Genomic DNA, 14,925 nt, shown 5'->3' with positions numbered 1-14,925 from the left:
GAAATCTTTTCATGAAATCTACTTGAGTGGTGCTAAGGATTTTATGCAGAAAACTGAAAGCAAGTTGCATATGGGAGTAACATTCACCAGCTATATTGTAAATATTATTTGGAGGCAATCAGAGAGACACACTTTAAAATTCCACATCACTCTGGAGAACCTAAGGCACAGATACAAATGATTATGTTTTTAAAAAGTGACAAAAGGGAATATTAATTCTGGAAGATTTTTAATCAATTTAACACTATTATACATTAGAGGAAAAAATTTTGCACAAATATTCCCTCACAACGCCAGTAGTTTTATATTTACATAGCATTATTATGGTAATTTAAAATGTTAATCTATGATACAATGTTACCTCAGAAAACATATAATAAAATATAGTTGTTTTATAGCCATGCTCCCATTTTTGATGAAAGCTAGTTAGCTCATCCTAATGTTAAATACTTTAAAAATGCATAACAGATATTCAGTCAGCATTATAAAACCTTTAAGACAGAAGGCTGTCAAACGGAATAGACAGAGGGCTCATCATCACTTATGTCTGAATCTTCATCTACTCCTTCAATAACCGATTTCTTCCCTTTACAACAGGATACAATTAATCCAATCAAAAATACCTGTAAATTTAAATAAGCTATGTGTTATTTTTCAAATTTAAAATCATTTGGAAAGTAATGCTTTAAAATTCAATGACAGTACTATGATACGAATGGATTACTAAGATACAAAGAGTTTACACATTTAACTATAATTTATAAAGGAAGGTCAAATCATGCGTGGGATATCTGTACTTACCCCAAGAAAGGCCCAGTTACCAAAATAGTAAGCAGCACTGAAGAACCAGAACTTGTGAAGGAATAGGTATGTCCGGGTAACAGTACACTGATCTGTAAAAGGAAATAAAACACTATGGTGAGATAGGTTCTTTCATAAAATTGATGATTAATACTTTCTCTAAAAGATTATTAACCAAAGCTAATGACTAAGATCATATGGCTAATACGTGTCAGAGATGGGATTGAAATTTAGGTCTTTCTCCAAAGCCCACTCTTTCAATCACCTTAATGTGGTGTTAAAAACTGCCAACTAATATGACATATTTTAAAAAAAAGAATGCCACCAATGCAATCCAGATCTTAAGTATAAAAAAATCATTTTGACTAGTTTGCTTTATTGGAAATAGAAGAATCATTTTTACTTGGAGTGTCAGACATATAAAACAAAAAAAAGTTTTCCTGATGAACATCAAGAAAAAAGAGCAAAGTAATCAGATGTGGTCAGTATTAAGTTGCACTTGTAGGGGCAGAAAGGTCTAATACCTTTCCTCACCCATTGTAAGTTTCATTGCCAACACTCCTATAACAGAAGACAGATTAACAAGAGAAAAGCATAACAAATTTATTTAATCAGTTTTACACGACACAGGAGGCTTCAGAAATGAAGACTCAAGGGAAAACTGTGTATTTTCAAGCTTAGTCAATGAAGAATGGAGAGCTAAGAGCTAAGAATAGAGAGTAACTGGACAAAAGTGTATAATGGAATGGTAACAGACTGAGGAGGGAAAGCTGGCAAGGTCTGTATGTTCAGATTCTTCTTGGTCTTTCTACGTAGCATCCCCTCCTTCAAGGTATAGGGTAGAACTCCTTTTGGAATGAGGGTCTTATGACCTACTATCAGACAAGGTAGGTCACAGAATTTCTTTATGGCCAGCTCCTATATAGAAAGGCAAGGGAAGGTTAGAATAATATTTCTAGGTTTATGGCTGGCTTTGGGGAAGTGGGGTTCTAATTTCTATGACATGGTTGGGGAAAGAGAAATTATAGTTTCTATGGTCTGCCTTGGGAGAGAAAGGGGAACAGAAGAAAGAAGGGCAAGGGAAGTTTGAAAGGATACTTTGCTTCTGGGGGTCTTCCAATATCCTTCAGTTCAAAGTACTTAGCATGTTATAGTGTGTGCTATCATTTTCTTATCCCCAACACACTTTTCTAAGAAACCAATTCTCACTGCAGCTCAAGCTTGAGAGGTTTCTTTTAGCTTTTATCTTTTTATGACTGCTATTGAATGGATGACTACTTCTTCTAAAGAAATAAGAAAATCATTATTTACTGATGTGATTCCTCTTTGAACTTTAGACAGCATTATAGCTGTAATTAAAAATAAATAATACATTTTTCTCCTTCAAATAAAATGTTAACTCTTAAAGAGAAAGTAGCAGACTGGTTATTTGATATTTGTGTAAACCCCATACTAGTTTTGTCCAAATACATTATTTCCATTAGTTACAAAGTCATCTACACATATTCAAGCCATTCAGAAAGGCCTGTGGCAACACAATACAGTTGACCCTCAAGCAAAACAGGTTAGAGATGCCAACTACCATACACAATCAAAAATCCACATATAACTTTTGACTCCTCCAAAACGTAACTACTAAATAGCCTGGTGTTTTCTGGAGGCCTTACTGATAACACGAACTACTGATTGACACGTATTTTGTATGTTATGTGTATTACATATTGTGATCTTACAATAAAGTAAGCTAGAGAAAAGAAAATGTTATTAAGAAAATCATAAAAAGTGAAAATATATTTACTATTAAGTGGAAGTAGATTATCATAAAGGTCTTTATCCTCATTGTCTTTACATTGAATTGGCTGATGGGGAGGGGAAGGATGGGGAAGAGGAGGGGTTGGTCTTGCTGTCTCAGGTGGCAGAGGTAGAAGAGGTGAAGGAAGTGGAATAGGAGGCAGGAGAGGCAACTGCAACTTTTATTGAAAAAAAATCCTGCATAAGTGAACCCATGCAGTTCAAACTCGTGTTGTTCAAGGGTCAACTACATTATGTAATTCAGTGTAAAATTATATATGCTGCATCTAATAGAGGATACCCACCTCACAAATTTCAGAGGGCCTACTTCTTTTCAGTCTGTTCATTACAAAATAAATTATAATTTCTACATATTTTTATTCAAAATGGACAATGGCAAAAAGATCCTATATGCAATTAGAAGACCAATCTCATATCCTATTACTAATCAAGAAAACACACCTTTTATTTCTATTTTTCTGAGCTCTCTTCTCAGCTTCAATAAGTAAATGTTCTTTTCTCTCAAAACATAAAATTGAGCTGAGGGCTACATAGTCCAGCTTATTACATAAGGGATCTAATAACACTTTTTTTGTTCCTGTCACATGGTTTTCTGAAAATAGCATTAAAGTTATATTTTATCAACATATAAGACTTGTTATATAAAGCTTCAGATATGTTATGTAAAGATTTAGATAACCTACTACTCTAAACACTTCCACTGTACTTCAGCATTTACTTCTGAATTGCTCAACACCAAACTGAACAAACCTGTCTTTCTGGTTAAAACAAAAAAACAAACAAACAAAAACAGACAGACAAACAAAAAAAACACACAGTTTAATAAAGAAGCAACCTCTTCCTTTTAGGAGCAAGGACTACCAATCTAATTCCTATCTATTGATCCCCCAAAGGCTCCCTTCAGAGTCTTTCTTCTCTTTATCAACAGAGAAGTCTAGAAGGAATATTCACAGTTTTCTAAGAAAACCAGAAAGCCTTTAAGCAGCATTAGCTGGACATATTTCTGTCTCCTGTAGTTACCATAGATGAGTACAGCTTTACACTAGGTACTGGGAGTTCAGACTCACAGCAGAGACTCCTAGATAGAAAATTTATTTGTCGTTTACTTCGTGCTTCCACCACATTTTATTCTCGCTTTTATTATAGAACTTACTTCACTGTGATATAGCTATTCAATTTATCATTTTTTTTTCCAGTAGATACACTGAGTATCCTAAAGTACCATTGGAGTACTCAAATCCATTCATATTCAATGACTGTTGATGTAAAATAAATTTAAAAGGGGACATTTTATTTAAAATTCATATTGTTAAATAGCCCATTTTCTAATTTTTAAACATTAAAATCTGACAAGATTCCAAAGGTATAAAAATGAGAAAATTGAATATATCTTGAAATTAAAGCATAACTAAAATGTCCAGCATGGTGAACAAAGAGCCCAGGCTCCAGACTCTGACAGACTTGGAGGTGAATAGCGTTTGGTCACTTTTTTGCCATGTGTACAGGCAGATCTGAACTGTGGAGCCTGTGGACTTATAAAAAGGGGATATCACCATCTTTCCTCACAGAATTGCTATAAAGATCATATGACATATAAATCAAAAGCCCCATGCAAAGTGGCGCTTAATATTAATTTTCTTCCTTTTTCCTCTGAAAGGTATAGAGAACAATTGTGAAGAGCTACTCAAATGGTTGCAAGTCTTAAGATTTCAGACACTCATGTCCAACAGTAGGAAAATAATTGGTTAGTCATTAATATCATGACTACTCTGTGCATGCCCATTATTTTTCTGTCTCTATAGTTGAAACAGACACAAATGGATTTGGCAAAATTCAAATTTGTATAATCAGTATCAGGATACACTGCTAAATAGTAATATACCTTTAAATAACCAATTTGAATGTTTCAAAAATGAAGAGCGGGATAGGCTTGGACCTACCCAAAAAATGCCTGTTCATAATTATTTTAAAAACAAGAATGGTATCATTCATAGTTTAAGTATTACTTTAGCTTCATTTTACAAGCCTGTGAAAAACTCAACTTTCTCAATACTGCTAATGCTGTAAACTTAAAAAATAAAAGTTATTTTACTCATTTCCATACTTAAAGATATTTTGGGAGTCAGAACTTGACAAAATTAGAAATTTCAGGGCCAGAACAGGGCTAAAAAACAGAGGCTGAGCTGGCAGAAGCAAGATAAATCAAATCATTCTTCTCCGGATATCTAACAATCCACTCAGTGACATTGTAAACTGGCTTATACTCTCTGACTCTTGCCCACCACCTAAACCATATCTTAAATCTTTTTTTGATCACATTATTTTACATGTTTACCTTTTTAAAAGGTTGTGGACTTTGAAGGAAGCCTTTTAAAATACCATAAAAAGGTACCATCATTCTGCATTGTTGTTGAAAAATGACAGTAGGCTAAAAATCCACACACACTATAAGTAACAGCTCTTTATATTCATCTTTATACATATATAATTTTATTTCTATTAACTGGGATATACCCATATAAAAATTTTTGCTAATAAGATGCATGCATATATTTCCTATTCAAGTGACAATTCCACACTGAACAAATGGAGGGGAGTGCCGTTCTTCACCATCTGCCATCTTCCAGCTGCTCACCTGAATCACAGATATCTAGGAGATCTATAGATTTCTTTCTACAATTATCCAACTAAGAAAATCACATTAAAGTTTCTGAATTTGGTTTTACCTTCAAAGTAAATTTAAACTGTTGGACATTTCATCTAGGAATTGTGTTCTAAAATCAGGAGTATTCCAGAAACTTCTGAATGTTGTTCCTCAAAAGAACATACAATTGAATTACAGATTAAACTTCCAATTAAACTAAAGATTAGATGTTAACAATGAAAACTAAACATAGGGGAGGGAGGCTCAGATAATTTTTTTTTCTGATGAGAAAGTGGCCATACAAAAAAGAATTCAAAGGGCCAAAAAGGGGCATCTGAAGCACATGAATAAAATCAAGACTTTTGAATCCTGCTACCACCACCATTCCTTCATCTCTTCTCACATATCATCAAACAGAAAAATAATAGGAAATGCAAGTACACCATTTTTTTTGTAATTTAACAGCAGTCTTTAAGGATTTACCTGATAAATTTTATATTATTATATTTCCTGTTTCCTTTGTTATGTCACTTTTAATGTATCCTGACTGCCACTAAGATAACTTTGGTTAAGTAGAATAAATAATACCTTTTATTTTAAATACATATTTTAAAAACATTTAATGTTTAAGCCACAACTGAGTCATCATGTTAAACCTTCACTTGAAATCAATTTATAATTAATTAATTTTGCATTTTATAAAACAAAGCCTTATGTTACATATGTGTATATATATAGAAGACATTTGAGAACACTCATGTAACATGGAGAATAATTTTAAAACAAGCATTTTATTTGACTAGTGACCAAAAAAACTGTTAGAAACCTAGACTATTTAGAAGCCACTTCATAGCTCTTGGCTGCCCATGACTGTGCCAACTGGTTCCTGATTAGGGTCTTGCTACTATTGAATATTTATAATGAACATATATATCTTAACTGTATACAGGCTAAGGAGCTTGGATTTTATTGTGATATGATTTGAAATTATTTATAAAATGGTTTTAAGAAAGAATAACATGAGTGGAGTACAGACTAGAAGAGGAGATTGAAAGTAGAAAGAGGTTTACCAAGTTAGAAGACTATACAACTGGAAAAATGAGCTCAAGGATGGGAAGAAAAAAGTTGGGATCTGAGAGATTTTTAGGATTTAAAATCCTAATGTTTTATCATCAGATGGAATACATACACGTAAAAAGGTTTAGGAAACTAATGAAATACATCCAAATAAATGGGAAGGTAGAAAAAATGAAAATATATAATAAAAACCAAAGTTGTATATTTATATTAAAATTTAACATGTGACATACAGTTAAATCAATGTTTTATTAAATCTCACTGGGAGATACAGGTAAAGGGGAAGAGAACTGATGAACGTCAAAACTAATAGAAATTTTGAAGGACATAGTTTTCTTATACTTTAAGAATACACAAACTGTATCAGGCTAATAAAGACATTTGCCAGATGTTTTGCACTTAAGAATAAGCTTCAGAGAAACCATTTTTAAGAACAAGTATAATTTGTGTTGAGCTCTGGTTATATTTAAGGAAGTTTAAAGCATTTCCAAGGTGCTATAATATATATTTGCCTTTTAAGAAAGAATGCTACTAATTTCATTTTATTACTAATTGGCCATATAACATTCATTAAAAGGGAGTACAAGGTAAGTATTAGCATATAAAATGTAGAAATGGTATAATCACAATCTGTATGAGTGAACTCTACTGAGACTTACTATCTGCTGGTTGTAATTGTCCAAGGATAGTCAGATATAAAGCAATTGTCTTCTATTACTTTATCTTTTGATAAAATAAAAGTAGTTTAAATGGATATACTAGAAAATATTAAAGTTAAAAACAGAAAACTGAGATTTAGTTGAGTCTGACACTAATTTACTATGAGACCCTTGAGGTAATTCATTTAGCTTCTAAATATCAGTTTCTTTGTAAGTGACAGACAGATATGTGTGGTATATGGTGCTAGACCAAATTTCTGGGAATTTAGAGAGAAATTTGCATTTGAAAGAAAAGATTGATGTTTTCAGAGTTAGCCACCTTAAGCCATAATCTGTGAGTAGCTGAGAAGTTACACAAAATTATGTAGGTTGGCTTTGGTGTAGATACTGGAGAACTTAGAAAGCACACAGCTAATCAACTTTACTATACTATTTTAGTTAAATTTCTATCAACACAATTGCAATGTCACCTAGAAAAAGAACCTCAACATCAGGAGACTTTCTAGATCCCCAGCAACATCCAAGAAAAATGATGCTCTGATCAATACTCAATTTTCCAGTCTGCATCACAATCTTGCTTGACAATAGACATAATACATCAGGCTATCTCAGCTAGATACCAGCCAATAAGATCACTGAGGCCCTCTTTCTAACTTCATGTTTACCTAGACATTGTATGACTATAAATTTGATTTTCTATGCAAATTCTTTCTCTCTGGTGATAATTCACTAACCCTGATCATCTAGTTTACTTAATAGTTAAACTTTCTAGGGTAAATTAATAAGCTGCCATTTGGGTGACATTAGATTCTTGGCTGTTCTCTGTTCAGTCATATGAAGCTAAATATAGATGCTGGAGACCAAAGTATGGCACTTTCTAGAAATAGTTCGATCTCGTTACCTACTATTGTGCTACACATCTTATGGGTTTACTATAATCAAATCAAATGAGGTTATCAACACAAACTTATTATTTGTCAAATAAAATATTAGAAATGTATAGTATTTAACCACACAAAAAATTTTTAACCTGTTGGAACCATAGCTTACTGGTTCAAGATAACAGACTTAGCCCAGTCATTTGTTTCTTATTCTTCTCAGGACCTCATTACCGTTCTAGTATAGAAATAAAGCCAGGAGCAATCCTTTATCAGCAAAGAGAATGGAAGTAGAACCATCAGCTGATGAGAGGTTCCAACAATAATCCGGAAGACGGAAGGCCACATTTAAAAGGTCTCCAGTAAAACAGACAGTTTTCCTCCCATTTATTTTAAAATATAATATGAGGATCAAGAAGTCCCAGATGCATGCATAGTTACCAGCAATGAGGCTTTCCAGTTCCTGATATTTAAATACAAATTGGCATAAATGTGAACGGATCATCAAATATATGTAGAAAACAATCAGCATGAGGGAAAAAGAAAACAAGATAAACAACTGTACTAGGATAACCAAAATTATAATTTTACTTAAAGGAAACCATTAAGAAAAATATTTACTATCTTCAGATATAAAAGATATTATATCCATAAAATAAAGACACTTGAAAAGAACAATCAGAACAAAAAAAGACTCAGGGAAAATAACAATTTATTATATGAAATTAAAATTCATAATATGGTTGACGAAGCTGAATACATACCAAAGAACATAGAGCAAATGGTAGGCAGAAAATATGAAAATGAGATAATACAAACGATCAATTGAAGATATTCAATAAATAATAAAAGAGAATTCCCCAAAGAGAAAACAGAAAATAGAAATAAACCATGAAGTAGCTTCAGAAGAAAAAATAAATTGGCATTAGATTTCTTACCAGTTAAAATGAAAGTAGAAGATAATATAATGCCTTTAAAGTTCTAAGAAGAAATGACTTCTCATGTAGAATTCTAAGCACAACCCAAACTATCCATTAATTGTGAGGACAGAATACTTTTCAGATATATGAGCAGTTTTCAGATATGTATTTCATATAAAGAATTTTATTTTTTACCCTAGTAAAACTAAGGGCTTGGGAGAATTTACCAAGAAAGAAGATATGATTTACAATGCATCAGAAGTCTAATGGACAGAAATTGTAGCATTATAATATATAATTGTGATTCATAAAACTGAGCAGCAGAATCAGAAAGGAATTAATCTAAATAAAAACAGGAAGTCAGTAGGTTCCCAGAAGGAAGTTTTCAGGTCATTACAATGGGTTTCATCCAACAGATAAAGTGAGCAAGAAGCTAGAAAATATTAGGCATACTAATATCTTATGTTACTTTAATAATACTATTTAGAAAGAGAAAAGACAAAGGAACAAATTTTAAAATGTGGTTCAATTTTACACATGTTTAAGGGAGACAAAGATATATTTTCTTATCCTCAAGGAACTTACATTTCTATAAAAAGTAGAATAGAGCTAAGATATATAAAGACTATACATTGAGAGAGAATAAGGTAACATTATAAAAAGTATAAATGCTATGGGAATTCAAAGGAAAAAAGAGAGCACACACATGTTTGGAGATTCAAAAAAGAAGGCTGAATTAGAAATTAACCTTGTAAGAAGATCAGGATTCTGACTGATGAAATTGGGAGGGGTAGGGCGAGGACTTTTTGTGATATTTCAAAAACAAATCATTGAAAAGCAAAGGTAGATAAGAATCTGGCCATGTCCAGAACATGTATGAAAAAAAGCTAGAGACTTGTGTTAAATAGTAGTAGTCCTTAAATCCTAGACTAAATTTATCAGATGATGTGAGGGGAGCACTTACAGTTTTTACTAGAGAAATGGCATTATCAGAGTACTTTGGAAGAGTGGTTTCCACAGTGTGGTTCCCAGACCACAAAATTCTAGGGTCCCACCTCAGATCCGCTAAATCAAAAACTTTGGGTCAGGCGTGGTGGCTCATGCCTGTAAGCCCAGCACTTTGGGAGGCTGAGGTGGGCAGATCACCTGAGGTCAGGAGTTCAGGACCAGCCTGGGCAACATAGTGAAACCCCGTCTCTACTAAAAATACAAAAATTAGCCGGGCATGGTGGCACGTGCCTGTAATCCCAGCTACTCAGGAGGCTAAGGCAGGAGAATTGTTGGAATCCGGGAGGCAGAGGCTGCAGTAAGCTGAGATCGCATCACTGCACTCAAGCCTGGGTGATGACCGAGACTCCGTCTCAAAAACAAACAAACAAACAAAAACACACACACAACTCTGCAATCTCGGTTTCACAAATCTTCCAAGTGATTTTGATGCATGCAAAAGTTTGATAACCTTTCTTTTACTCTAAGTAAAGGGGATGTAAGGGTCATTATGGCAAACAAAACAAAACAAAACAAAAAACTCTGCAGCTCTTAGTAACTGATTAGGTGTGGAGAAGAAGTGAATAACTACTTTGAAGAATGTAGTAGTATAAGAAATACTTAAGTCAGTATAGTCCAAAGTCTTTATCTAATAGTTTATATTATCTTCCCCAAGAGCTATTCATTATAAACATTCTTATAAATACATTACCAAAATAAAGCAAAGTTCTTTATATTAGTTTTACATGATTAATAATTCTCATTTAGAGTTTCCCATACAGAGCTAACAGGTTAGCATCTTTATTTTTTCTTCCCTGACCTTGAGGTAACACCCTAACCTACATACTGCATCACAGCTACACACATGCCTTCATCCATAAGGGAAACCTAATGAGATAATGTTCAACAACCAGCTGCGGTGCTCAGAACTTAATAGGTTACACTATTAGTTCTCTATGAAGGAATATCCAGAACAAAACAAAGTCGAACAGGCCCAGAGGAAAAAAGAAATGTATAACCTTATTAGGTACACATAAATTTTAAAGATAATTATTATAGATATTATCAAAATTATAATGTGAAATATTAAACAAATACTTTCTAATTAAAACTCTTAAAAAATGGGCATCACCCCGACTCCCTTCTCTGTCTCTCTCAAACTATCAAGCAAATACTATTGGCTCTACCTTCAAAATATATCCAGATCCTGACCACTTTTTGCCACTGCCACTACCACCATAAGCTCTCCCTTGGATTACTGCAAAAGCCGCCTGTCAACCTGCTTTTACCCTTGGCTCATTATGGTCTGTATCACAGGTAAGCAAACTATGGCACACAGGGCAAATCAAGCCTATCATTTGTAAGTTTTATTGAAACATAGCCACAGCCATCCCTTAAGTAATGTCTATGGCAGTTTTCATGCTGCAATGGAAGAGCTGAGTGGTTATCATAGACTACTGCATGACCCACAAAGCCTGAAATATTTACTATCTGGCTATTTACAGAAAAAAGTTTCCAAGCCTTGGTCTATATGCAACACAGTAGTCAGAGTGATCCTGTGAGAACATAAGTCACATCATGCCATTCCTCTGTTCACAATCTTCCAGATACTTTTCATTTGAAAGTAAAAGCTGATGTCCTTAAAATTATCTGCTTGCTATTCCTCTACCTCCTCAAGCATACTCCTGCTGTGTACTTGCTGTTAACACTATCTAGAATACTCCTCTCCAGATACTGTGTTTACTCCTCACTTCTTTAAAGTCATGTCACCTTCCCAGTAAGAATTCCCTTTCTCCTGTACCTAAAATTTCAAACCATTCCTCCTTCTGAACACCAGTTAATCTCCTTTGGCACTTTATTTTTCTCCATCATACTTGTCACCTGACATATTTATTTGTCTGTCTCCTTATATTAAGTAAGCTCCGTGGGGACAGGGATACTAGAGTGTTTTGTTCACTGCTGTATCCCTAGCACCTAGAATAGTACCTAGCACATAGCAGACATCAATAAATATATGTTAAATGAGAAAGCACAATAATAATAGATAAGTAAAATTAAATGACCTATGTAATACTGGAAATTAAGACATTTATAAATTTATCTTAGAATTTCATGACTAACAGGATTGTGGTTCTCAGTATTACTAAAGAAGATATGTCAATATATTGGAAAGGTGACTGAAATGCAACACAGTCATTACTTAATATTGTATTCCACAAATAAAGAGGGTGGTAACTTTCTAAATAAAGCTATCAAAATTATCAAAATTCTAGTAGAGGTGATGACTTATATTAATCTTATAAGCTAAATCTAACTATCCTTAACTTTCTCATCCTCACTACCAAATTTTCAGACCATATAACAAAAGGACCACATAGTTTTTTTAAAGGTGTCTGCCCCATGTTCTTCCGTCTAAAGAACCAGATGACCTACATTCTCCTGAAGAGGTTATCTTCTTAGAAAGTTACATACTTTCAGAAAGCTAAAGCTTAATATGGGGTAGGAAGTGTGAAGTAGATAGTCCATATTCAAACCTGCTTTTTAAATTAAGACAGGAACAATCTAGCACCATTTCATTTCGCATTATATTTAGGGACTACCATTAGGCTCACAGCACCACAGAAGATATTAACGAAGATATTAGGAGACTGCCATCACAAAGCATCAGTGTCACTTTTTATTTCACCCTTTAAGACTTAGTTTCAGTGAAATTGCTTGACCAGCTTCATTTTAGCCTGTTAAAATTGGCTGTTCTTAACATGAACATTTTAACTTTAATTGGATAAATCCAACATCAGGTATCAACTAGTGTAGTAATTCTTTCAATATCATCAGTTTTAAACAAAAGTAAGCCTCTCTGGCAAAACACATTCTTTATGTGTTTGTATTTATTTATTTAGCTCACAGGCCAAAGTTTGAAGGGCAGAGATTTTTTTTTTTTTTTTTTTTTCACTTAAATCCATTGTTAGTGACAATGTAAGTGTTTAAACAGTATTGCTTTAGGAATCTCAGAAGTTCAAGTAGAAAGATATATTCCATATTCTGGGAAAAGATGGTATCAAGACTTTAAGAATTTAATTTTTTAAAAGTTTCAGTATCTACCTTCAGTAACTACCTTCTGTTAACCTTCAGTAACTACCTACTAACTCATACTTTTCAACAAACTGGGAAAAAAGTCTTCTCTAAAATCAGCATCTACTTGGCAGATGTATGTCATCATTGTGTCTCTCATTGTTTCATCCTTAAAAATGTGTAATACTTTTAACTGCAGAGGTAATACAAGATATTTATTTTAAAAAAATAAAGTGATTATCTACTTCTTTCCTGAGGCACACAGACTTTTAGATTGTGTTTCTGCACGAAAGCATTTAAAAATGAGGTAATACATACACTTTCACCTACCATCACGGTGTTTACTTTTCTATGTCAAAACATACAAAGTTATATCATTACCTTGTATGTATTGCTATTTAAAGTATCTTAATTGGTAGATAAATACCCAGTTGGTTCCTTTTGTTTTGCTATTTCTTACGTAAACTTGGTGGGATCTGGATACTAGTTACTAAAATGAGATAAAATATGAATCTGGTTTCAAGACTTCTATCAGAGTAAACTAAAAGGAATAGGACAACTCTCCCTACCCCATGACTTGGGGTGGGGGTAGATGAGAAAAATAAATGGAGGCGAGAAGGAAAGAAGTTCAATCTAAGAATGGAGGTTTCATAGCTTGGTCAGACATGCATGTCCATACAGATAAACTAGCAGACAGTTAAAAAATAAGAAAAGAAATGTAAGATTCTGAATTCTTGATTTATTCCCCTTATATTATTCAGCATAACTAGCTTATATACTGTCAACTCTCCAAACAACACTAAAAAACCTCATTGATCTAGCAAAGCTAAGTTTAGCAGACTAACTTCAGTGAGGAAGAACAAGAGGAAAGACAGAGAAGGATATTTATAAGGTTTTAGGGTTGGGTGGGGTGGACCACTTTAATCAACATTTTTCAAGGTGAGGACCTGGTTAGAACCGACAAAATAGTTTTGGATTGGTAAGGATGATGAAATGAGAAGTCCTGAAGCAAGTCTTTTTGGGAAATCAGTCTTGACAAATAAGCTATTTTAGTTGTTTCACCATCATGAGTGAGAATTTCCTAAAGCAAGCATACAACTATGTTTGCTTGTTCTAAGTATTATTTAGCATAGAGTCATGGAAATATTCCTGCCCCAGAATTGTTTATCATAGTAATATTATATTGGCGCCAACTCCCCCCATTTTATGGGATTAAAAAGCTTTTAAAATTTATTGATCAGCTTTAAAAATGTTTTAGACTTTATTATGAATTGTTAAAATTAAATCTGGTACTCTGCAATGATGTGCTGGAGTAGACAGGTAAATCTGAAAAATAACCAGAGAGAAGGCAGTAAACTTACAATAGTCCCTCAATATCCACGGGGGTTGGTTCTGGGAATCACCCTCCCATTCCCACCCTAAGACACCAAAATCCATGGATACTCAAGCTCCTTATATAGCAGAATAGTATTAGCATATAATGTACTGCGAGGGTTTCATTCATTCATTCATTCATTCATTTTTTTTTAAACTAGTTCTTGTCCTCTGCCAATATTTTGAGCTGATCTTATTCCTTTCCTTCAGTTGGCTGGGTCATAATCTGTGTTGATAATTCTAACACAGATTTTTACAAGTCTATTTATACTCATTCTCTTGGTGAGCTCTCATCCAGTCTCACAACTTTACTTCCCATCTATTCCTGAGTAATCCAGTATAAATTTTTTCTCCAGAACTCCAGATACAACTTAATTGTCACTCAAGATCTCCACTTGATGTTTAATGAACGACTCAAACAAAAATGCTCAAAACTAAACTCTACGTTCTCCCTCAATACGTATATATAAACAATAGAAAGATGGAATAAAGAATACAATTACTTTGCAAAAAGACTCAAGAGGAATTAGCCAACAAGAAATCTCCTGAATGCTGTTCAGTAAGATTCCATATGAAATATCAGATTTACCAACAATTGTTGGTAATAAATTCATGCTTTTAGTTCATGTGGCATTCAGTATGTGGGATTTTTAAAGGTTATTTTTAAATATGTGGTAAAAAATCCCAAATCAATCCATTTA

The 14,925-nt window shown here is 33.5% G+C and overlaps 1 protein-coding gene across 1 annotated transcript in view; it reads right to left on the bottom strand.

Annotated features, from left to right (window-relative positions):
- Positions 1 to 210: 210 nt before the first annotated feature.
- The window catches only part of LMBRD1 (LMBR1 domain containing 1), a 127,306-nt gene continuing 112,591 nt past the window's right edge, over positions 211 to 14,925 (bottom strand). Inside the window, exons 15-16 of the mRNA XM_032154196.2 lie at positions 802 to 893; positions 211 to 623 (exon numbers count right to left, since the gene is read on the bottom strand). Coding sequence (XP_032010087.1) covers positions 510 to 623; positions 802 to 893 — 206 coding nt within the window. The 3' untranslated portion in view covers positions 211 to 509. The remainder of the gene's footprint in view (positions 624 to 801; positions 894 to 14,925) is intronic.

This window comes from Hylobates moloch, unplaced genomic scaffold, assembly GCF_009828535.3.
Source record: "Hylobates moloch isolate HMO894 unplaced genomic scaffold, HMol_V3 SCAFFOLD_2, whole genome shotgun sequence".
In the NCBI taxonomy this organism is placed as follows: Eukaryota; Metazoa; Chordata; class Mammalia; order Primates; family Hylobatidae; genus Hylobates; species Hylobates moloch.
Note: the sequence above shows the minus strand (reverse complement) of the source record. Positions and strands in the feature narration are given on the sequence as shown.